Source organism: Mustela nivalis (assembly GCF_964662115.1).
Source record: "Mustela nivalis genome assembly, chromosome: 3".
NCBI lineage: Eukaryota > Metazoa > Chordata > Mammalia > Carnivora > Mustelidae > Mustela > Mustela nivalis.
Window position 1 is genome coordinate 146,926,863 of NC_139022.1, and position 23,198 is coordinate 146,950,060.

Below are 23,198 nucleotides of genomic sequence, written 5' to 3' on the forward strand. Positions count from 1 at the left end.
ATCCCAGGGCCTGACATCTTGGCCCCCGTCAGGATCGCTGCTCCCCGGGGAGCCTGCTTCTCCCTCTTTCTGCCCCTCTCCCCGCTCATGCTCTCTCTCTCCCTCTAATAATAAATAAAATCTTAAACAAACAAACAAAAAAACCAAACCCAGACTCTAATCTCATCCGTCAACAAAGTTCAACTTCAGCAGAAGCAGCAGCAGGGGATTTTGATTGACTTTTGCGTTAACTTCATCAGCCTCATCTTCAGAAGCCTACTTGCAAAAAGTCACCACCCAGCCTAATACCCTCTCAGTGGGCGGGGCCTGGGAGCCCCGGGGAGTACAAATAGGCGGACAGGGAATCCCTGAGACATTCCGTGGGCTCAGCGGTGGCGAAGCGATGGAGCAGAGCCCCGCGATGGAGCAGAGCCTCCCGCGCTGCGTGCGGCAGGCCTGGGATTCGGCGGAGCACATGCCGGGACCCCGCACGCTGCCAGCCTTGAGCCCGGAGGACTGCGGACCGTGGCCCCTGCCTCTCTACCCTAAGCTCGGACAACTCTCTGGGGACGACGAGGACTTCAACCAGGAGCTGCTTTGTAAACCCTGCGGGCTGCTCAGCCCACACTGCCCGAGACACCGACCCAGAAGCAGATCACTCGGTAGCAAGGAGCGGAACCTCCAGCCCCGATCTCAAAGCCCCACGACCCGCTCGCCCGAGGAGCCTGGAGGGAGAGCCCCGCGCCGGCCGCAGCCGTTTCCCTGGGCGCCGCCGGGGCTGCCAGAGGACTCTTCGGAGCGTCGCCTTCCTACAGTCCAGAGGAGCCGCCCTCGCCTTTCAAACGCTGCGTGGATTAAGTCCCACCCGCTGTGGCCTGGCCATCGCTGCCGCCGCCGCCCGCCCGGAGCACCAGGAGCCCCCGAGATTCCTCTGCGAGCATTCAGTCCGTTAGAACGGATCAGTGCGAATTTGGCCTTCATAAACGTCGGGAGATTTCCTCTTTGCTTTCATAATACAATTTCACGAAAATACTCAAATCCTTATTTCTGACTTTTGTTCCTGGTTGGCTGTTGGGGAAGGACCAGGCGCGGGAGCGGGAGAGGCCTGTGCTGGTCCCCCCGCGGGAACCCTCCGTCGCCTGGTTTGCCGTGCACGGGGCGGGTCCTGGGGTCTCCCGTGCGTACACGGATGCCCAGGCGACTGGGACGTGGCAGGCTGTCAGACTCCCTCGCTCGCTGGACTTCAATCATGAATATGTGATGAAGTGTCCAGGAAAATCCTTAAACCCAGGTATCAGTGAGCTTCTGGGTTGTAGAACCCAACCACATGTCCAGAGGTTGGCAACTCAGAACAGCTCTCTGCCCCTTCTCCATATCTTGCCCTATACATCCATTGCATTTGTTTGGTCCTGAGTTGTATTCCTTAAAATAAACCAGTATTTTAATAAAATGCTTTACTGAGTTATGTGAGCTGTTCTTGTAAATTATTGAACTCAAGGTTGGATGGTGAAAACCCTAAATTATAACTGGTCACTCAGAAGTATGGAAGATCAGGACTTGAGACTGACATTTAAAGTGAGGGTAGTTTAGGGGCACCTGGGTGGCTCAGTTGGTTAAGCACCTGCATTCGGCTCAGGTCATGATCCCAGAGTCCTGGAATCAAGCCCCATATCAGGCTTCCTGCTCGGTGGAGAGCCTGGTTTTCCTCTCCAGCTCTCCTGTGCTTGTGTTCCCTTTCTAGCTATCTCTTTTTCATAAACAAATAAAATATTTAAAAAAAAAAAAAGTAGGGGCAGTTTAGTGAGACTGAGCCTTTAATTTGTGAGATCTGATGTCTACTGCAAGCATAGACTGTTAAAACTGAATTGAATTGTGTGACAGTGTCCTGAATTTGAGAATTGCTTGGTGTGGAAAACCCACACATCTGGTGTCAGAAGTGTTTTGAGTAGAATAAAACAAATAGATTTGTTTTTCTTTTATTTGTATGACTTGCTGCAAAGAAAGAAGTTATTGTTTTTATTGTTCTAATGTTAGCAGGATTACCTGGGGAGGACTGATTTTCATCTTGGGAAATTTGCTTATTTACACAAAAATATAGACTCGTAGAAGACTGCATAAAACCGTATAGCTGGGCAGCTATTCAATCCTTGGCCTCATCTCTAGGAACAACAACATGGAAGTTGTGATGGGAGAAACAGATTCTCATTTGGAGCAGGTTTAGAATTCACCACCTCTTGAGATTGAACCCCAGCTGCCCTGTAGAGGACTCAATAGCAGAGCATGTGGGTCTGGGAGAGCCCGGGTGGCTCAGTGCCTTGAGTCCTGTTGCCAGAGTCCTGAGATCCCGGCTCCTTGCTCAGCAGGGAGCCTGCTTCTCCCCCTGCTTATGCGCTCTCTCCCTTTCTATCTCTCTTTGACAAGTAAATAAATAGAAATCTTAAAAGAAAGAAAAAAAGAACAAGCTGGCCTGACTTTTCCATTAGGCAAAATGCTTAGAGCCCCACAATACTTTCATGGGCCCACGAATGTTTTAATTTCTCTTATTCCTTTTTAAATTTAAAAAAGATTTTATTTATTTATTTGAGAGTGTGGAAGCACAGGAGAGAGAGTGAAGCAGGTTCCCCACTGAGCAGGGAGCCTAATGTGGGGCTCCATCCCTGGACCCTGGGATCCAGATTTGAGCCAAAGGCTCACCAACTGAGCTACCCAGTGGCCCGTGTTTTAATGTCTTTAAACCAGAAGAAAAAAAAATTAAATTTTAGGTCAAAGAAAATGTATAATATTTAACATTAATATATTTTCTTAAAACCAACGCACACATACATGTTTTCTGTTTTATGGGTCAGGGCGCCCAGGAAGGTAAAAGTGTGCCTAGTGTTCACAAAGATCACAATACTGTCGCGGGAGGGGCGGGGACGCTGTTCCAACGACTGGGGCAGGAAACCGCTGCAACTCCTGATTGGGGGCACACTTGGGGCCGGAAGCTTTGGTGTGAGTCAGCCGGGGCGCCGACAGCCAGGGAGGCAACTGCCCCAGCACCTGAGCCCGCGCCTGGCGGAGCGCTTCCACGCCGCGTCTGCCTAGTGCTCCCCAACATTACTTCCCTGAATTCTTCTATCGAGGTTTATTTAACTCTCCAGTTTTAAGTCACTTTCATTTGTTCCATGACAATGTCCCAAGGTCATCTATAAAATTCAGTGGCTAGAAGTTGCATTGGTGTTGAGGCATTATTTCGTAATGGCATTTTACTGTACACCAAAGCTTTTCTCCTACGTTCTGCAGAGGTGGTTGATTCCGAGTTGGACAGCTGAGGCGAAAGGAGGGTCCCTCCGAGCGAGGGGTGGGTGTGAGGGCAGCAGCGCTGGCAGTTACCGCGGACTTGGGACCAGGGTGGGGGTGGCGCTCTCCGGATCTAGGCGACCCCAGAGCCGCCAGGTCAGCGGGGCGTGAAGGAGGGCTGCGCGCGGGTGGGGGCGCGGACCCAGTCGCGGGGCGAATGTCTGCATCCTCCCAACCAGTGTCTAGGCTCCTGCATTCTGTGGGGGTCTCCAGTCAGGCCCGTGGTCCACGCGGACTCGGGAGGCTGACCCCGAGGAGGAACCTGTGAGCGCCGGGCGGAGCGGTCACCAAGGGGCCAATTGCGGAGCAGCAGATTTGGGGGACAAGGAGAAAAGTCTGCCTTCCTTCAGGATGCGCAGCTTTCCTTCGTCGCAGTAGACAGCTCCAGAATTTCTGGGATGGGGCGGTGCCGGCATGATTCTCCTGGGAAACTTTTTTTTTTTTTAAGATTTTTTTTATTTGACAGACAGAGATCAGAGAGGCAGGCAGAGGGGGAGGAGGAAGCAGGCTCCCTGCTGAGCAGAGAGCCAGACGCGGGTCTCGATCTTAGGAGCCTGAGATCTTGAGCTGGGAGGATGGCAGAGGCCCAACCCACTGAGCCACCCAGGCGCCCCTCCTGGGAATCTTTTTTTTTCTTTAAAGGTTTATTTATTATTTGACAGACAGAGATCACAGGTAAGCAGAGAGGCAGGCAGAGAGAGAGGGGGAAGCAGGCTCCCTGCTGAGCAGAGAGCCCGATGCAGGGCTCGATCTCAGGACCCTGAGATCACGTCCTGAGCCGAAGGCAGAGGCTTAACCCACTGAGCCACCCAGGCACCCCTCCTGGGACTCTAGAACGTTCCACTGTATTTGGGTAACTCTTCACACTCAGGCTCACAAAACGTCAGGTCTATTAGGGAGAAAGAGAAGGAGATGGAGAGGGAGGGAGAGAGAGGAGGAAAGGAAAGGAAAGAAAGAATGGGACAGGCTTTGGGAGGAGGGTGGTAAGAGACTAAACTGGGAGCGCTCGGTGAGCGAGGAGGCGTGGCTGGGCAGTAAGCCCCGCCCCCACCCCGGTCCGCTGTTGGGGCTGGTTTCCTGCCCACTTCAAGGAGTGTGGAGGGCTCTCTCCTGCATTCCTTCTGAGAGTCACCCGTGTTTTTCATTGCTCCGCTCTTCTCCTTCCTTTCTCACGTTAACTTCTGCTCACCCGAACATCGCCGGCGGTGTGACACCCCTGCACCCGGTAGGGATCCTCGTAAGGAGAAGGGAAGTCGAAAAATTGCTTCCGTTTTCATGCCATTGATTTGAGCCAAAAGCGGGAGAAAAGTCATTCAGCATCTTTTCCACAACAGTTTCTGAATGTGCCGGCGCCTGTGGGCGGCTTGGAGTGGGGCAGTGGGGCTAGTTAGGCCGGAATGCCTCGCACCTAAAGCCTTATTAGTTGCAGCGAAGGCTGCCCCCGTCCTCAATAATTTTCTCATCTTTCCTTCTATAGCATATTTTCCCGAGCTATGGTGATGGATCGAGTAAAATAAATAAGCATGGTTCACCTGAATGCTAATAGGAAAATAAGTCTTCTACTAATATATGTTAATACAGATGCATTAAAATGTTGTGTAAAAATGTGGATATATATTAGTATATATAAAGAAAAGATGTATTTTCAGGGCGCCTGGGTGGCTCGGTCGGTTAAACTTCTGAGTCTCGGTTTGGCTCAGGTTATGATCTCAGGGTGGAGAGATCCAGCCCCTGGTTGGATTCTTCTCAGTGCGGAGTTTCCTGGAGATTCTGCCTCCCTTCGCCCCTCCCCCTGCTGTCTCTCTCCTCTCGCTCAAATAAATAAAATCTTAAAAAAAGAAAATATGTATTTTCAGATGAAATAGAGAAATCAAACTGTAAGGGTTGTCTTGAACATTATCTTTAAGTTTTTAAGAAATTTCTATGAAGTTTTGCACAAAATTTGCATTAATTTTAAAACCAAAATCTCACCAGATTCCTTGTTATTATTTGATCTAGGCTTCCATTTAAAAAAAAAAAAAGATTTTATTTATTTATTTGAGAGAGAGAGAGAGCCGGGGGAGGGTGAGATGAACAAACAGACTCTCCTCTGGGGCTTGTTCCCAGGACTTTGAGATCGTGACCTGAGCTGGTCAGATTCTTTTTTTTTTTTTTTAAAGATTTTATTTATTTATTTGACAGAGAGAAATCTCAAGTAGATGGAGAGGCAGGCAGAGAGATTGAGAGAGAGGGAAGCAGGCTCTCCGCTGAGCAGAGAGCCCCAAGCGGGACTCGATCCCAGGACTCTGAGATCATGACCTGAGCGGAAGGCAGCGGCTCAACCCACTGAGCCACCCAGGCGCCCCAGTGGTCAGATTCTTAATGGACTGAGCCACCCAGATGCCCCAAGCTTGTAGTTTCTCCCCTTATGTACATGAGGGTCCCATCTGCACCCATATAAATTTTTGATTCTTGTTCTGAGCTTCTTGATATAGTACCTTTAGAATTCATTTCCATACACGTTCCCTGCCAATACAAATTATCTACCTATTGCAATTGTTTTGGTATAGGAGCAATAAATCCAAATTTAGACTTTACAGTTGTCCCTTTGGGTCATTCTAGCATCTGCATCCAGTTATGGGTTTGGGATGTTTGTGGTTATAACTTGAGGGGAATGGACATTCTTCAAGCTAATTTTCACAGGTGAGATCTCAGTATCTTTAATCAAGAAAGGGCTAGCCTCCTCAAACAGAGGGGTTCTTTCTTTAAAGGAAGCTCAGAGAGGTGTAGAGATTCAAGGTTCTTGTATTTACAAAGATCCACTGGAATTAACCCATTTGAATCCATAGAGTTTTATTACTTGCTGATCAGCGCCGCCCCACTCCTTGCACATGAGAGGTGTGGTGAAGATGTGAGTTCACCTTATATTTTAATTCCGCCTCTAAAAGGATCAAAGTTGGGGTCTGATTTTTGGCTCTCACATCACTGTATTTGTAAGAAATAAGGCTTCTTTTAGGGGCATCACTGAAATTTTTGGTTCAAAAAATTTAAATCCGTGAGTCTTTCACTTTGTTTTTGTAAATCCTGCAATTCAGTGGAGGTAGGCATCACAGCCTACAGTGCCCATCAATGTGGTCAGTAGAGGGCGCCTGGGTGGCTCAGTTGGTTGGACGACTGCCTCAGGTCATGATCCTGGAGTCCTGGGATGGAGTCCCACATCAGGCTCCCAGCTCCATGGGAAGTCTGCTTCTCCCTCTGACCTTCTCCTTGCTCATGTTCTCTCTCACTGTCTCTCTCTCAAATAAATAAATAAAATCTTTTAAAGTTAAAAAAAAAAAAAAGGTCAGTAGAGACAATTAGATATCCCGTATTTTGACTTCAGTAGATTCTTCACTACAGACGATAAAAAGTTATTACCTGTCAACCGTGTTTCGGTACAAATGAAGCAATCATCGTGTTCAAGTTTAGCAAATTTATCAGCACTCATCATCTAGGGCTATGCTTATATTTAGTTCTGAAAACCAATTCTAAATTCTCATTTTTATTTTTTAAAGATTTTATTTATGTATTTGACAGAGAGAGAAATATTGAGAGGGGGAACACAAGCACAGGGAAGCTGGAGAGAGAGAAGCAGGCTCCCCCATCGAGCAGGGAGCCCTGTATGGGGCTCCACCCTAGGACGCTGGGATCATGACCTGAGCCAAAGGCAGACGCTTAATGGCTGAGCCACTCAGGCACCCTAAATTCTTGTGTGTGTGTGTGTGTGTGTGTGTGTGTGTAAAGATTTTTTAAAAGATTTTATTTATTTATTTGTCATAGAGCATAAGCAGGCAGATTGGCAGGCAGAAGCAGAGAAAGAAGCAGGCTCCCTGCTGGACAAGGAGCCTGATGCAGAACTTGATCCCAGGACCCTGGGATCATGATCTGAGCTGAAGGCAGCGGTTTCACCCAGGTGTCCCTAAATTCTTGTTTTTGAGTTGTTTTCTGAAACTGCTCCCGGTCACAGTTACTCTCCCAGTCAAGTTTGGTCAGGAAAGGAGGAAGTAGCTAATGGTGTGGGAGCCTCATTAACTGGGCTCCTCTTATACTGCCAAAGCCATAAGTGGCATGACTTCTTCCTGCCTTGGCTCCAGGCAAGGGTGCCTTCCATTGACAAAGACTAACTGCAGCTTTGTTGGCAAGGAAAATTTGGAAATGCCGTTTTCAGATGTCTTGACCTTACTATTCAAGGGAGAAGATGGGTTAATTGTGGCTGAGTACAGAAGTACCCAAGCCACAGTGTATAACAAAAATCTGATGAGTCTTAAAAGATCACACTTAAGAAATGCAATGCATTATTACTGTAGTGAATACAGGATTACAGTATTTTAAACATCTTATTAGATGTTGCTAATCTAGAGGTGCTGATGTCCTCTGAGTGATCACAATTTAAAAGTTGGGACATTGGGGCACCTGGGTTGCTCAGTCGTTAAGCGCCTGCCTTTTGCCCAGGTTCTGATCCCAGGGTCCTGGGATCAAGCCCTTCATCAGCTCCCTGCTTGATGGGGAGCCTGCTTCTCCCTCTCCCACTCCCCTTGCTTGTGTTCCCTCTCTCACTGTGTCTATCTCTGTCTAATAAGTAAATAAAATCTTAAACAAAAGAAAAAGCTGGGACATGACTATTTTCATTCCTGTCCATGAAAAATGGTACAACGTCAGTTCAAGTTTAATGTGTAAATCTGAGGATCCTTATGAGCCAGAGAATTGACCCCTCTGCTGGCATCCCCCCTCTCTCTCGACCCCAAGCCCACCCATCTGATTAGCTTTGAACTTAGTCCTCTGAGTGGGCTCTTGGAACCAGGAGCCTGTTTCAAGAGACATTTCAGTTAATCTTTGTTGAGATTTTTGAAAAAAATGTATTTTTCCAAAAGTGGTTATCAGAGGATAGCATAACACTTGTAATTAGAGGAAAGCTATCTGATATTCAGATATCAGGGACTCCTAACTAAAACTCTACTCTATTAAGTTTTTAAAAAAAACTTGACTCAGCATTCTAGTTTCTACCTCTAACCCTACATGGTTATTTTCCCGCCAACTGTTTTCCTTAGTATGATTTCTTTGCAAACATGTATGATATTAAGCTTAATCTAGGTTTCTGTACTGTATTAAGTATTTAGAACATTTAGTATTTAGTACAATACTAAGCTAAGTATTTTTCTTGTTCATATTTAGTACAATTCAGAAACCTAGGAGAAATTTTATCTTTTTATCCCTTTTCCCTCCCTTCATCCTTAACAATAATCCTAACCTCAGAGGAGTGATTACTTAGTGTCTTATTACTTGTCACCTTCCTGATAAACTCTCCCCTTTCCCAGGAGAAGTTCTATCTTTCTTTTCTCTTTCCTGAGCAGATGTTCCAGGTAAGTCCATCCAGAATGGTTCTCTTGGTGTTTCCTACATTTTGCGGAAAACAGAATCTTCTCACAAGTTCTTCTGGGGTTCCAGTTAACATCAGGACATTCATGGATTTGGATTACACTGTGAAATCCGAACTCTGCTTTCACAAGACCAGGCTCAGACTGTCCCCAAGTAACATTGCTTTTCTCCCACAGGGACACATGCAGTTTTCAGCCAGGAGTTTATTAGGAGTTAAAATTGGTTTCCCAGGTTGTCAAACCCTTATAGATAGCCCAACTGTCTTTGCAGAGGATAAGAAGCCAAAGTTCATATGGATTTATATCATTCAGGCAGCCCTCAATTCAGTCCATAGGCTGTTTTTTTTACACACACCCCCCCCCCACCCCGAACAAGTCTCAAACCACATAGTATTAGTCCGGGGTTGGAGTGCTACTGCAGTCCAGTGACTAGGATTTTCTCTACCAGAGCTATCTATATACCAAACATCTTTAGGAATAGGGTATGTGCCTTCCTTTACTTGGGGGGAGGGGGACTCTCCATAAGAGGCTGGGAGGGATATTAAAGGTTTCATATTCTATGGACCCAAACATAGCATGTAATTCATCTCCCAATGGACTAGTGGAAAGAACACTCTGTTGTTGTAAGTAGGTATCATAGAGGCTTGTGCTATGACAGGTGCCGGTCTTGCAAACATCCCATCCATCCACCCCTTTATAGGCAAACCAGGCCAGACATTTACCAGAAGAGCAGCCATTAAGTGCTCCACTTACTAAAGGGTCTTATTGACTCAACATTTGTTCAGTAGGAGAATATCAGATCTCTGCTTCCTGCCAGTGTTGTGACTAAAAGCCCAATGGAGTTAACTTACCATGCTGTTTCTGCCATAATGGCCAATTCATCGAATCTTGTGTAACACACCTAGGGTCCAACGATACGAGGTCAAGGACCATTCCATGACCAGAAGCCTGTGCTTGAGCAACTAATATCTTAGCTTGGTCAAAGGTAGCTTGATGTTCCTCTACCCAATGCCAATGCACTCCATTTTTAACCAGATGGTGTAGGGAGTGCAGGCATGCTAAATGTAGTCCTAAGGGTTGGGGATTATGTGCTGGGGGACCACCCAGGAGGAAATATTTGAAAATCACAGTTTTATCTCCAGAACAGATCAAGGATGTTATACCCCAAGACTGTACTTAAGTGTGTGATTAAACAGAAAGAAAAAATGGGGAGGGTGCTACACTCAAGAAGTCTTCAGATCATGTTATGGTCATCATACTGGATTTGTCCAAGATAGTGTTAGCCTAGTGCACACATTGGGTAAGTACAGTTATTATCAGAGAAAGGGAAAACAAGGCACTGGTTGTTCTGAACATAAAAGTTGAAGTTAGTAGAAGACTTCTATGGGTAACTGATTGTGTTTTGCAATGACATTAGGAAAAGAAGAGAAATTGGTCACAGGGAGGATGAGAGGATGGATCTCCAGCTTCATGGATAGATCAGAATCTTTGATGATAAATCCAACAATCTAAAAGGTTATCCCCTCTTAGCAATGGCCTGGGTGAGATGAATGAGGGTGGTCTTTCCAGGCCAATGACAAAGTAAAGGAAAAGAAAAGTGGGAGAAAGTATTTCATGTTTATAGTATGAAGTCTTTTTTTTTTTTTTAAAGATTTTATTTATTTATTTGACAGAGATCACAAGTTGGCAGAGAGGCAGGCAGAGCGAGGGGGGAAGCAGGCTCTGCGCTGAGCAGAGAGCCCTATGCGGGGCTTGATTCCAGGACCCTGGGATCATGACCTGAGCTGAAGGCAGAGACTCAACCCACTGAGCCACCCAGGCGTCCCTATAGTATGAAGTCTTGATCCCCTGTCTTGGGAAGAAGGTATTTCTCTTCCTTGCAATTTATTTCAGAGGTCTCCAGGGTCTACACAGGACCAGATAGCAGGTGGAGCCTTCTTCAGTTGTCAGATGTGTACCCAAGGCTCAATGCCTTCTAATATTGCAGCAGTGTCCATGGTCAGGGACACCTGGCAAAGTCCCTTCCAACAAGGCTCAAGGGCTGTTTTTGTCTAATAATATTTCCAGAGTACCCAATCACCAGCCTCCACATTGTGACCAGCAAGATCCTTTAAATTGGAATTTGGGGAGGCTTCTTTAATTTATTGTTGACGGGCTTAAGCATAAGACATTAAAGACTAACTCAGCCAGTTATATTAGCATGAAATAATAAAGGATCAGCAGAAAGCTGTATTCCAATAGACACTGGTATGTTGGTAGCTATCTAATGTGGAATGAGTTTGTTTCCCAAAAGGATATCATTAGCAGTCAGCAAAATCAAAAGCATATCTCAGGTTAGGGAAGTCCAGTTGTTTTGGCAAGTTAAGAGGTTTTAAGTTTAAGGATTCCATTAGTTCTCTCAACCTTCCTGAAGACTGAGGCTGATAGGGACAATGATAATTCCAAGAAGTCGCAAGGTTTTCATTAAAGTTCATATGATTGGCTTGGTGAAGGTGGGTTCTTCCATCACTGGAGACTAGGAAAGGTATACCAAGTGCAAAACACATTTTTTAAAAAAAGATTTTATTTATTTATTCGACAGACAGAGATCACAAGTAGGCTCTGGCAGGCAGAGAGAGGAGGGAGCAGGCTCCCTGAGGAGCAGAGAGCCTGACCTGGGATCATGACCTGAGCTGAAAGCAGAGGCTTTAACCCACTGAGCCACCCAGGCACCCCAAAACACATTTTTTAACAGTTTCTTTGCTACCAAGAGGACATCAGCTTTGCAGCAGGGGAAACCTTCAGCCCCTCTGGAAAACCACATACAATAAAAAGGACATATTCATAATCCATAATAAGGGGCAGCTGAATGAAGTCCAGCTGCAGGTGTTCAAAAGGTCCAGAAGGAGGGCTGGGAACGAAACCAGTTTTATAGGACTGTGGATTATGTTCCAAGATTATTGCTGGTAAACTATTTTTGCAAAATTATGGAAATTTTCCCATCAATGTCTCTTCATAATTTGAGTCATCTTAAATGTCCTAGGGTGGGTGAAGAAATGCAAAAACCAAAAAATGGGGTTTGCCAGAGAGCTGGGAAGAACCAAGCCGGTGTCTTGGGTTTCCCACAGCCCTGACTGTTCATTTAATTTACAACCATTGTTCACCCATCTTAATTTCTCTGATTCAGGAGGAGAGTGTTGTCATGTTACAAAGACATCAAGATGACAAAAGCCTGGCTATGAGGGGACATTTCTTGCATAGGGAGAACGGACTTCACCCACATGTGACACAATCTAAAAATACAATATAAAGAAGGCTTAGTATTACTTATTTGACAATAGTTCTCATGAAATTTACATGTCAAATAAGCCTAATTTAACAAATACTTTACACTTATTTACAATTCAAATAAGCCTAGTTCAACAAATACTTTGAAATCTTGCATGTCAAAAAGACTTGATTTACAATTTGACTTTGGGGAGTTTTTAAATAATATTTTAGAAAAGGTTTTAAAGTGCTTGTCTAAATAGGACCACAGATTTTTTTAAAAAAGATTTTATTTATTTATTTGACAGATAGAGATCACAAGTAGGCAGAGAGAGAGAGAGGAGGAAGCAGGCTCCCTGCTGAGCAGAGAGCCCAATGTGGGGCTCGATCCCAGGACCCTGGGATCATGACCTGAGCTGAAGGCACAGGCTTTAACCCACTGAGCCAACCAGGGCCCCAGGGCCACAGATTATTATGAAACTTAATACTTAAAAGATAAAAACACTTGGAAGGGAGGGAGGCAGTGGTGGTGCGAGAGGTCTGGTATTTGATGGTGGTATAGGCCCAGAAGCCTCTCTAATGCTCCCTCTGTCCCTCAAAGGAGTCACAGTAATATCCCTTCAAGAAGTCCCCTTGCAGACTTCCAACTTTGACCATGTCATCTCTCAAAATGTGGCCAAGAGCTATCTTCTGAATGCACACCTGGAATGTCATTATACCTTAACTCCATATATCTGATGGGTCCATAATCAAAGGAGTGAGACTGATACAAAGCAAAGGTCAAGCAAAGCTTTATTTCACTCCAAGCATCGAGAATCAAACCCACTGGTCCATTCACCTCTTACAGAGAGGGCGACTCCTCCCTGCCTTACAGACTAACTTTTAAAGGGCAAAGGTCATGTGGTTGAGCCTGGCCACACATGGGTGACCAATGAGATTGTAACACACAGAGAAAGCTGCACAGTCATGCTAGGTCACACATGGGTGGCCAATTGAATTGCAATTTACCCTATAGTAGATAATTGAACTAGCCCATCACCTTGGTCAGAATTGGCCCCCAAAAGGTGCCCAAAAGGCGGGGCCCAAACTCCTTGGAAGCTAGGGAGACAGTATGCCCCCTCCACTATTGGATGTCTCCACCTGGCCTGACCTGCCCTTGTGTTTGGGCTCTGTTACCTGGGACTGGTCGATCATATTTTATTAGGTTCTCAGACTTGCTTTTTAAGTAAGTTCCCAGGTTGGGGGGTGCTGGGGGGTGGGGAGAAGAAGGGTCAGTTTAAGTTTTACTGCATAAACAACAAAATCACTGTTTAACTGGATGGAATCGCTCTGGCTAAATAGGCCCTTACATATCCATCCACATCCAAAAGATTAGATTGGTATATTCAAGGTTGGAGGGGGTACTGCTTGTGATTATTACACAATTTTATGGTCTCTCAAGCCTGAAGGATTAACAGTTAATTGTGTATTAGCATTTCAAGGATATTACCTTCCAAATGATATAGAGAATTTCATCAGTTCTGTTATATTACCTATAAGGGTGAAATTCATGGAAGAAGTACAACTTTCCAGTTTCCAGCTTCTCCAGTTGAAGAGTTACTTGCTATGGAAGATGAAGGAAATTCCGACATATTGGTGGTAACCAAAAAGCTGGCCTTCCTGAGTTGAAAACTGAAAAAACTGTGAAAGAAAAAGAACTATTAAAGTTAATTGTTGTTCTGGAAAAAGAAACACCACAACTTTGAGAATAAGTTGGAAGCATGGAAAGAGAACTTAACCATCAGAAAGAAAGACATGACCAACTGCAAGCACAGCAAAAAGGTCTCATGGAAGAATCACAGAATTAAAAATGGAAAATGAAGAATTTAAGAAGAGATACAATGATGCTACATCCAAAGCTCTCCAGCTTGAGGAAGATACTGTGTCAGTGAACTGAAAAAGAAACTAAATTGGACAGATTTTTTTAAAAAGATTTTATTTATTTATTTGACAGAGAGATCACAAGTGGGCAGAGAGGCAGACAGAGAGAGAGGGAAGCAGGCTCCCCATGCGGGGCTCGATCCCAGGACCCTGAGATCAAGACCAGAGGCTCAACCAACTGAGCCACACAGGCACCCCATGAATTGGACAGTTTAAAGGACAACCTCAGGAAGGCACAATATGAAAGAGAAAAACTGATGTCAGTTACAGATGGAAAAGAATGAAAAGGAACTTTATAAGATACATTTGAAGAATACCGAAATCAGAAAATACCAAGCTAGTGTCAACGGTCCAGACTTTAAAGAATTTAGATGGGAACAAAGACAGCATGATTACTCAGGGGCACCTGCCTGGCTCAGTAGAGGAAGTGTTTGCTCTTCATCTTGGGGTTGGGAGTTCAAGCCTCATGCTGAGTATAGAGATTCCCTCAATAAATAAACTTAAAAAAAAAAAAAGGCAAGCATGATTACTCATTTCAAAGAAGAGATTGGCAGGCTGTAGTTCTGTTTGGCTGAAAAGGAAATCTGCAAAGGACTTTCTTTCTTTACACTCTCAAGCAAGGAAGATACTTTTTTTTCCTCTTTTTCTTTATTTATTTCCTCTTTTTTTAAAATTTTATTTATTTATTTGACAGAGAGAAATTACAAGTACACTGAGAGACAGGCAGAGAGAGAGAGAAGGAAGCAGGCTCCTGCTGAGCAGAGAGCCCAATGCGGGACTCCATCCCAGGACCCTGAGATCATGACCTGAGCCGAAGGCAGCGGCTTAACCCACTGAGCCACCCAGGCGCCCCCCCCCTTTTTTTTAAGGAGCAAGTTCAAAAGCAGAGGAACAGTTTCAGGCAAGAAGTTACCTTTCTGGCCAAAGAACTTAGTGATGCTGTAGTTGTGCAAGATAAAACAATGGCAGATCTCCACATTGCACACTTGGGAAAAAAGCGGATGTAATGGCAGAACTTAAACTGAATGCTGTGGAGGGAAAAAGGTGGGTGGCAGGAAAGACTGGTGAACTGAGAAGAGAAGTTGATGATTTGAAACTTTGTCTTCAAATGGTAACAGATCATTACAAAGGAAAAATAAATAAATCGAGGAATGCCAGAGGCTCCAAAATCAAGTAAATAAACCAATCAACCAAGAGCAACAGTGTCTTCTCAAGGAAAACTGGGAATCAACAAATCGGGAATGATGCCTCCATAAACACAGACCCACCTTGTGCTGGCTCTACTCAAGATGAGATAGAAAGCCGCCACAGTCCGCAGCCAAGACAGATCCTGACAATGTAACAGAGGGGTAAGTCTGTGAAGTGACCAAAGAAACTGCTGACAAAACAGAAAAGTATAATAGAGGTAAAGGCCTCTTGCAGGATGAGAAAACAAAATTCAAGAGATGTGCGGAAGAACTGCAAACACTGAGCTGAAACAGAAGGACCAAGTGAAGACTGCTGGAAATGTAATACCGGTGCTAGCTGAAGTGGAAACTTACAAGACAAAGATACATGGTCTAACTGCACATTTGAAAAACTTCTCCGTGGAGAAGGAGCTTAGGAGTCTAGCAAATCAAGCAGAAAGGAAAATGGAAGGTCAGAATTCCCAGAGTCCTCAGATCTCACAGCCCTGCTCTGAGCAAAATGGTCATGTGGCCGCAGTGCCCAACACACAGCCGGTCCTGCAGTCTGATGATGCTCCTGCGACACAGGAAACCAGAGATGGAGCCGAGAAAATCCAAAGGCCACCTGTGAGAGTACCTTCTTGGGGACTGGAAGATCGTGTTACCTGCTGCCAGCCTGCTGGAAGCCTTAGTGGGCTTGATGGTTTAGAAGACCCTGAGGATAGTAAAGAAGTTGACAATATGCCCACTGCTCCCCATCCTCCAAGTCAGCATTTATATGGGTACAGACCAGACATGTGCTGTGATCCCTGCTCTGACATTCACAAGAAGTGTCCCCTCTGTGAGTTAATGTTCCCTCTCAACTATGATTTTGGCTAGTTACTTTTTCTTATGAGTTAGCAATATAGTGCAGCAATTTAAAGAAATCACCTCAAATAGACCGCTATGGATACCACAAAGTATTACTTCTATGCACCCTCTGCCACACTTCTCTGAACAAGAGCTACTTTTGATTTTTGTATTCCTAGGGTCAGGGTCAATCATTGGTTTATTACTAAATAGAATTGTAATCTCTGTTAATCTCATCAGTTTAAAAAAAGTTTTTCTGGGGCGCCTGGGTGGCTCAGTTGGTTAAGCAACTGCTTTCTGCTCAGGTCGTGATCCTGGAGTCTTGGGATCAAGTCCCAGTCCCACATCGGACTCACAGCTCCAGAGGGAGCCTTCTTCTCCCTCTGACCTTCTCTACTCTCATGTTTTTCTCTCTCTCTCTCTCTCTCTCAAATAAATAAATAAAATCTTAAAAAAAAGTTTTTCTGTGTTTGTATCCTTATTTAATCTTTAGTTTGCAAAACTATGTGACTAAAGAAAATGGATTATTTCAATGTTACCACATTGAAAATATATGTATATAGAGTGTGCTGTTTAGCAGAATATTTACAACTTTCTGTTGACCTTCTTGATTGAGTTTGACTAAATATTATGCAATAGAAATAGTTTATTATAAAAAGTAAAGAAACTTTATACAATCTGTTATCAAAAACATACCAAAAATCCAAGAAAACTGTCCTTTTAACAGAGAAAAAGCAGAAAGTTAAGGAATTTTAATCTTAGCCATTGGACAACACATTAAAATTCCTTTTCAATCTTTCCTTTTCTATAACCCTTCCACAACTTTCTTTTCTACATTCCAATTTTGTTTTGTTTTTCTTCTTTAAACAATCAGCTTCACTTTAAGACAAAATTACTTTCTTTTCCCTTAAGAAAACACCCCCCCCCCATTCTTCACACTTTGTCTTACTGAAAACAACTCCTATGAAGATGCGGAATTCCTTTATTTTCAATAGCTTTAATTATATCTATTATTTACAATTCTTAACACTTAGAAATCTTAATTTCTAGGGAAAACTAAGAAGTAAGTATTGTGAACTGAGGATTATACTCTCACTCTTTAAATTTGCAAATTTATAAATACATTCCATAATTTCGTTGTTTTTTCTTATTGCTTATTTGACAGAGAGAGAGAGAGAGATCACAAGTAGGCAGAGAGGCCAGCAGAGAGAGGTGGGGAAGCAGGCTCCCTGCTGAGCAGAGAGCCCAATATGGGGCGATCCCAAGACCCTGAGATTATGACCTGAGCCGAAGGCAGAGGCTTAACCCACTGAGCCACCCAGGCGCCCCCATAATTTCTTTTTTTTTTACCTTTTTCTTTTTTAAAAGAGAGGCAGGGAGAGGCAGAGGGAGAAGGAGAATCTTAAGCAAGCTCCATCCCCAGCAGAGTCCAAAGTGGGGCTCTATCTCACGCCCCTGAGATCATGACCTGAGCAGAGATCAAAAGTCAGAGGCTTAACTGACTGAGCCACAAAGGCAACTCTATTTTTGATAATTTCTAAAAGCATAAGCATTTTTCAATTTTCTCACATAGGGTCAACATAGCCAGTATCGTTTAGTTTTTGTGCAATGACAGGATTAGATGATGCCTAGGAACTTGACAGATAAAACTGGGGCTGTGTAAATGTGGGGTATAAATGTAATTGTGAGAGTGACAATCTGCCTGTACTGCCTCCTCAGGGAGAATAATGTCATAATGTCCCTCAGCCTAACGGGAACTCTCTTCCTTAAGGGAAATTTGTTCCAGGGAGACCCTCGTGGCTTTGCCTCTAAAAACAAAAACAAAAACAAAAACAAAAACAAAATAAAGGTTTCCTTGTACGGACCGGCTTGACTGGACAACGGAAAGTGGGAGCACTAGTGCCTGCATAACGTTCAGGTCGTTCGTGGGCGGCAGCAACGCCTGGTTCGGAATTAAGGTCTTCGCACCGACCACGCAACTCCTGGGTGAGGGCTGGTGGTTACTCCGCCAGCGCGAGATGATCTGGGAGAGGCGATGTCGGTTTTGGCCACACCGCAGGCATTCGCTGGGCGGGCGCTGGTGGTGCCCCAGCCGTGCCACTCCTTCCAGGGAGCCGCGGGAACCTCGGGGAGCTCCACGCGGGATCCAAGCACGTTTTCTCTGCATCACTAACGTTGGGGTGCACCCAGCCCAGCGGCGGGTTGGGGGCAGCACAGCTCCCTCCCCCCATGCCGGACCCCACCTGGGCTGGCGCCGCTCTGCTGGGGTCCTCCTTCCTCCCAGCTCTGTTCGGTGTCCCCCGTGCGCTCCAGGACGTGCGCAATCCCATCTTCTGGCAAGCACAGCCTGCCTGGCTCTCTCCCGGTGGCGGTGGCCCTGGAGGCACGGGGCTGGCATCGCCCCTCTTTTCGCCCAGCTGGGGAGAGGGGGGGGGATTCGTTTGAGGTCCCAGTGGAACGGGGAAACAGGGCATCTGGGGACGGGGCCAGCACGTGGGCTGGCGCCGAGCCAGGCGGTCCTTGGCCGCGGCACCGCTCCTGTCCCCAGCCACCTGCTTCTTGCAACCGCTTTTCCTTTTCTTATTTTTTTTTCTTTAAGATTTTTATTTATTTATTTGACAGAGAGATCACAAGTAGACAGAGTGGCAGGCAAAGCGGGGCGGGAGGGGTGGGCGGAGCAGGCTCCCTGCCTAGCAGAGAGCCCAATGTGGGGCTCGATCCCAGAACCCCGGGATTATGACCTGAGCCGAAGGCAGAGGCTTTAACCCACTGAGCCACCCAGGGGTCCCTCGTCACTGCTTTCACCAGCAGCGCCCACCAGACGGTGGGATCCGGCGCCACTGACTACCCCAGAGCCAAGTTCGGGGTCGCGGGGTGCCTCTCCTGCTCTCTGTCCCTGGACGGCCAGCGCCGGCCTTTCTGCGGGTCGCGCTTCCCGGCCTTCCCCTTAGCACGGTGGCCAGTAGCTCCGAGCCGCGGGCGTGTCTGTCACCGCGCGGATCCATGCCCACGTAGGCCGCAGCGCCGCCCACTGGTCACAGCGGGACTGTTTCGCGGGACAGCACCGTTGACTTCGCCGCGCGGCTGTTCGTCCGGGCCGCACCGCCCCGTCTGCATTTCTCTGCTCTCCCCACCCGGCCGGCCGTTTCGAAGGTGCAGTGTCCCTCCTTGCTCCGACCTTAAGGTGTCTTGGTGGTGGCGCGGCGAGAGGGTGCAGCCCGCGGCTTCCCTCCGTCCCTTCGCTGGTCGGGCCCGGCACGCTCTCCCAGCGGGGACACGAGGGCAGTCGCCTCGCTCCGCCCGGAGAACCGTTACTGACCGCGCCGCTGGGCAGTCCCAGAAGCTCAGACGTCGTGGCCATCAGCACGTCCTGCATTTTAGCGGATCTTGACTAGCGGGGCGCGGCATTTCTTGGCGGTAGCAAGTCTGGAGCGGTCGAGGCCGCGCTTTCTGAGCTTGCGGAGGTTCGCGGACCCGGCTTGGGCGGATCCTGGGTTTAGCCGTGTTCAGACTTTTGTGCAAAAGGAAGCGCACGACGACTCCCGGCGAATCAGTATTTAACCCGGCCGTGGGGAGGTTTTAGTCCGACCACGTCCGGGTTCCGCGATTTCTTAGGACAGTGTGAGGCGCTTTAGTCGAGCCAAAGTTTTCGGTTCAGTAAGTCCAAAAAACGCACGCCTGGGATAGCTAGGTAATCCGGGGAATTCAGATCAAGACCAAATATGTCCAGATTTTCCAGGAAACTGTACCGGTTTATCAGGCCTGCCACTTCTCAAGGGTACCAAGTTGTGGTTTGGAAACAAATATGCTGGTTATCAGGTCCGATAGAAGTCGTAGTCTCTTGGTAAAACGGATTTTTTTTTTTTGTCGTATTTAATTTTGCTCTGCTTTGTTTTAGTTTTGTTTAGTTTTTAGTATGTTTAGTTTTGCTTTGCTCTGTTTTGTTGGCAATACGAAGTCTACCTTAGCTTTTTTTTTTTAATGGTATCAGATTTTTTACTTTTTTTTAAAATTTTATTTATTTATCAGAGAGAGAGAGGGGGAGAGAGCGAGCACAGGCAGACAGAATGGCAGGCAGAGGCAGAGGGAGAAGCAGGCTCTCCGCCCAGGAGCCCGACGTGGGACTCGATCCCAGGACGCTGGGATCATGACCCGAGCCGAAGGCAGCTGCTTAACCAACTGAGCCACCCAGGCGTCCCTAATGGTATCAGATTTTTTAAAAGATTTATTTATTCATCTGACAGACAGAGGTCACAAGTAGGCAGAGAAACTGGCAGAGAGAGAGGAGGAAGCAGGCTTTCCGCTGAGCAGAGAGCCCGATGTGGGGCTCAATTCTAGGACTCTGGGATCATGACCTGAACTGAAGGCAGAGGCTTTCACCCACTGAGCCACCCAGGCGCCCCTACCTTAGCTTTTATTACTAAGTCCAGGAGAAGTCCACTGCAGCGGACTACAAAAATTTCTTGTTCATGGGAACTTTTTGGAAATTCAGACTTAAGTGCTTTTGACTGTCAGCCTCACAGAAGTCGGTGTATATTTTCTAAAGCCATTTCTGATTTGGAGTAAGCTCTGGGGTGTTCTGCCTGAGCTATGGTTGCGTCAGTAAGACCTTAGAAGTCGATATGTGCTAGCAAAAGCGATTTTTCAATCATACCAATGCTGGATTCACTTCTTCAATGTTGGTATAAATGGGAAAAGAATAATTTCTTCATCTTAGCAACTTCTTTAAATCTAGATCTAGCGGCATTTCTGTTTACTATGCCAACAAAGTCGATGTATATAGGCAAAAGCGATTTCTTAAATCATAGTAAGTTAGGAGTTGGAAACACAAGGTCAGCCAATCATCTGTTTATAAGAAAGTCTGTAAAATCAGTATATACTGCGGAAAACAATTTCTTCACTGTGGAAAGTTTTTGTTCTGCAAGAGACAGTTGGCTTACTTGGTCATTCCTAGTAGTACCATTGACAATAGGAAGTTCCAAACCAATCATACTTCTTATTACAGAGTCAGTAGAAGTAGAAATCAGTGTCCATTAGCTGGAAAGATTTCTTGTGCTCAGCAAGTTCCAGGCAATCCTGATTTAGCTATGTTTTTGTTTAATGACACAGTAGAAGTGGAATTCTTAACCATGGCAATGCTGTGTTCACAAGCAAAGGCAGGGACTGTTGAGTCCCTGCCCCCCGGGGCTGATGAGATTTTTTTTAGGTGTGAAAAATACCAGCTTAGTCATTTCTTAGTCCTCCTTCCTCTCGGTTTGTGTGTAAGGAACACCGGATTCTGCTGGCAGGAATACCATAACCACAGGACAGCACCGGTTAGCATGTCTGCAATTTCTTTCCTTGGGTGAGTTCTTTGGAAGTATTTGCTCCGTTAAATTTCCCTGAAGTGTATTTTCCTTTGAAATCCAAGCGTGCTGATTTTCTTTGGTGTTGACAAGGGTTACCACCACCGTCTTTTGATTTCTCCATACATTCTGGCAGTTTTTTGAATGCTTATTTGTTATTTACTGGATTTCACTCTATTGTGTATTCTACTTATTTCCTTGAGCTTTTCACCGCTCAGCTGCCTGCCAGTTTGCATTCACCTATAAGCCAGAGGCCAAAGCTCCATCTCAGCCGGGCGGGTGCTGGGTCTCTGGGCTTCTTGTAGGCTGCACCAGGGCTTCTGCCAGACTTAAGGAGCACTTGTGTCTGCTTTATGGCTTGTAGCTTCACTCTGACCAGTCTTGGTTTGGGCACCAGTCCTAGTGCCTGCTAAACAGTTTCTCCGGCTCAGGACCCCAGCGTTCTCTGTGACATCTCTTTCTCAGTCCCAGCACAGCTGCTCTTCCTGAGCTGGCCTGCCCATCGTTGAGTGACCACAGGTGAGGCCAGCGGGTTTGGAACTTCCTCTTCTTGTCTTTAATATCATATATTTTCTTTGTTGGGTTAGTTTCTGTACATTGCGCTTATTTTTCCATTTCATTTTGGTTTGTTTTCTTTCTGCTTTGTTTTGGTAATGGGAAGAGGACCTCCGGCTTGGGTTCTGGGTGTCCTCTACAATGGTATCCTGTTTCATTTTTGTCTACTGACTTGTTACTATGGGGTGCCATGACTTCTACCTTGCCTCCATCAACAAGCCCAGGAGAACACTAATACCCAGGCTGTGGCACTGCTGCAGGCTTTGCCAGCCTCATCTGTGCAACCTCATCTTCCCTGTCAGAGGCCTCTTCCACGATGGAGCAGCATGTTCTTGGCCATGTGAAAGGGGCTGAGGTGCCACTGGAGCCCCAGCCTCCGTCTGTGCTGTGCTCAGAAGATTCTGGGCTTCACCTGCTCCCTTTCTATTCTGTGCTGGGATAGAGTCCCAGGCCGCGGTGATGGTTTGGATTTGGGACTGCTTTCCAGTCTTGCTGGTGGCTTCAAGGGGGTCTACCGGCAAAATGAAGTCTGTCTGGAGTCCAGAGCAACTTGGAACCAAAGCCTGTTCTGCCCACTGCGAGCCTCTGGTCCAGGACACAGATGAACCCAGAGGCATTTGCAGGAGAGATGGACCCTGGAGAGGCACCCAAGCCACTCACCCACCAGCAGCTTCCCTCCACCAGGATGCCCCTCCTGGCCACACACCGCTGGATGGGGACACCTGACAGTGGGGCATCCTCCGGAACAGGAGCACCACGGACCTCCCCTCCCTGCCTGCGGGAGGCACATCCAGGTGTTCTCAGGCTGCCTGGAGGGTGCCCCTTACACCCCGCACAGCCTGTATTACAGCTGCTGCCCCTGCATCTTTGGGTCTAAGGAGTCCTGAGATTGGGGCAGGAGCCTTTTTCTATCTTCCCTCAGGAAGAGATTGTCATCTGTGACTCGTGAATAAAAACGGATTAAGATGTGACTTCAGAGTTCAATGTCCAGTGCTGCTTCTCGGGTGAAGTTTCTCCTTTTTCTTACTGGTTGCTGACTACACTCAGGTTTTTTATATAGTCCACATTAAGAAGTATGACTTAGGGGCGCCTGGGTGGCTCAGTGGTTTAGCCTCTGCCTTAGGTTTGGGTCATGATCCCAGGGTCCTGGGATGGAGCCCCACATCGGGCTCCCTGCTCAGCACGGAACCTGCTTCCTTCTCTGTCTGCCTGCCTCTCTGCCTAATTGTGATCTCTATCTGTCAAGTAAATAAAATCTTAAAAAAAAAAAAGTATGACTTAGCTTTCTTCCTGTTTCTTCACTTCCAAAGTAGGTGTACACAGAAGCAAGTTGATTTCTTTCTCCTAGTCAGTCCTGGGAAATCAAGATTTAGTTTTGTTTATATTGGCCACCTCAGTGGAAGTCA

At 46.3% G+C, this 23,198-nt stretch overlaps 1 protein-coding gene and 1 long non-coding RNA gene across 2 annotated transcripts; both read left to right on the plus strand.

Annotated features, from left to right (window-relative positions):
* Positions 1–382: 382 nt before the first annotated feature.
* ANXA2R (annexin A2 receptor) lies at positions 383–15,922 on the plus strand (the record flags this gene model as incomplete). Its single annotated transcript, XM_082723380.1, is given in 17 exon segments — positions 383–964; positions 1,060–1,270; positions 12,559–12,692; positions 12,694–12,714; positions 13,333–13,456; positions 13,459–13,599; positions 13,602–13,699; positions 13,701–13,713; positions 13,716–13,796; positions 13,799–13,884; positions 14,747–14,864; positions 14,867–15,019; positions 15,022–15,058; positions 15,060–15,174; positions 15,177–15,227; positions 15,231–15,333; positions 15,336–15,922. Coding segments are annotated over 17 exon segments (2,655 nt in total).
* A 3,304-nt stretch (positions 15,923–19,226) lies between these two features.
* On the plus strand, positions 19,227–22,834 carry LOC309861874. Its single transcript, XR_014310264.1, has 3 exons — positions 19,227–19,356; positions 21,159–21,236; positions 21,602–22,834. It is a non-coding gene; the product is annotated as an uncharacterized lncRNA (long non-coding RNA).
* The last annotated feature ends 364 nt before the right edge of the window (positions 22,835–23,198 follow it).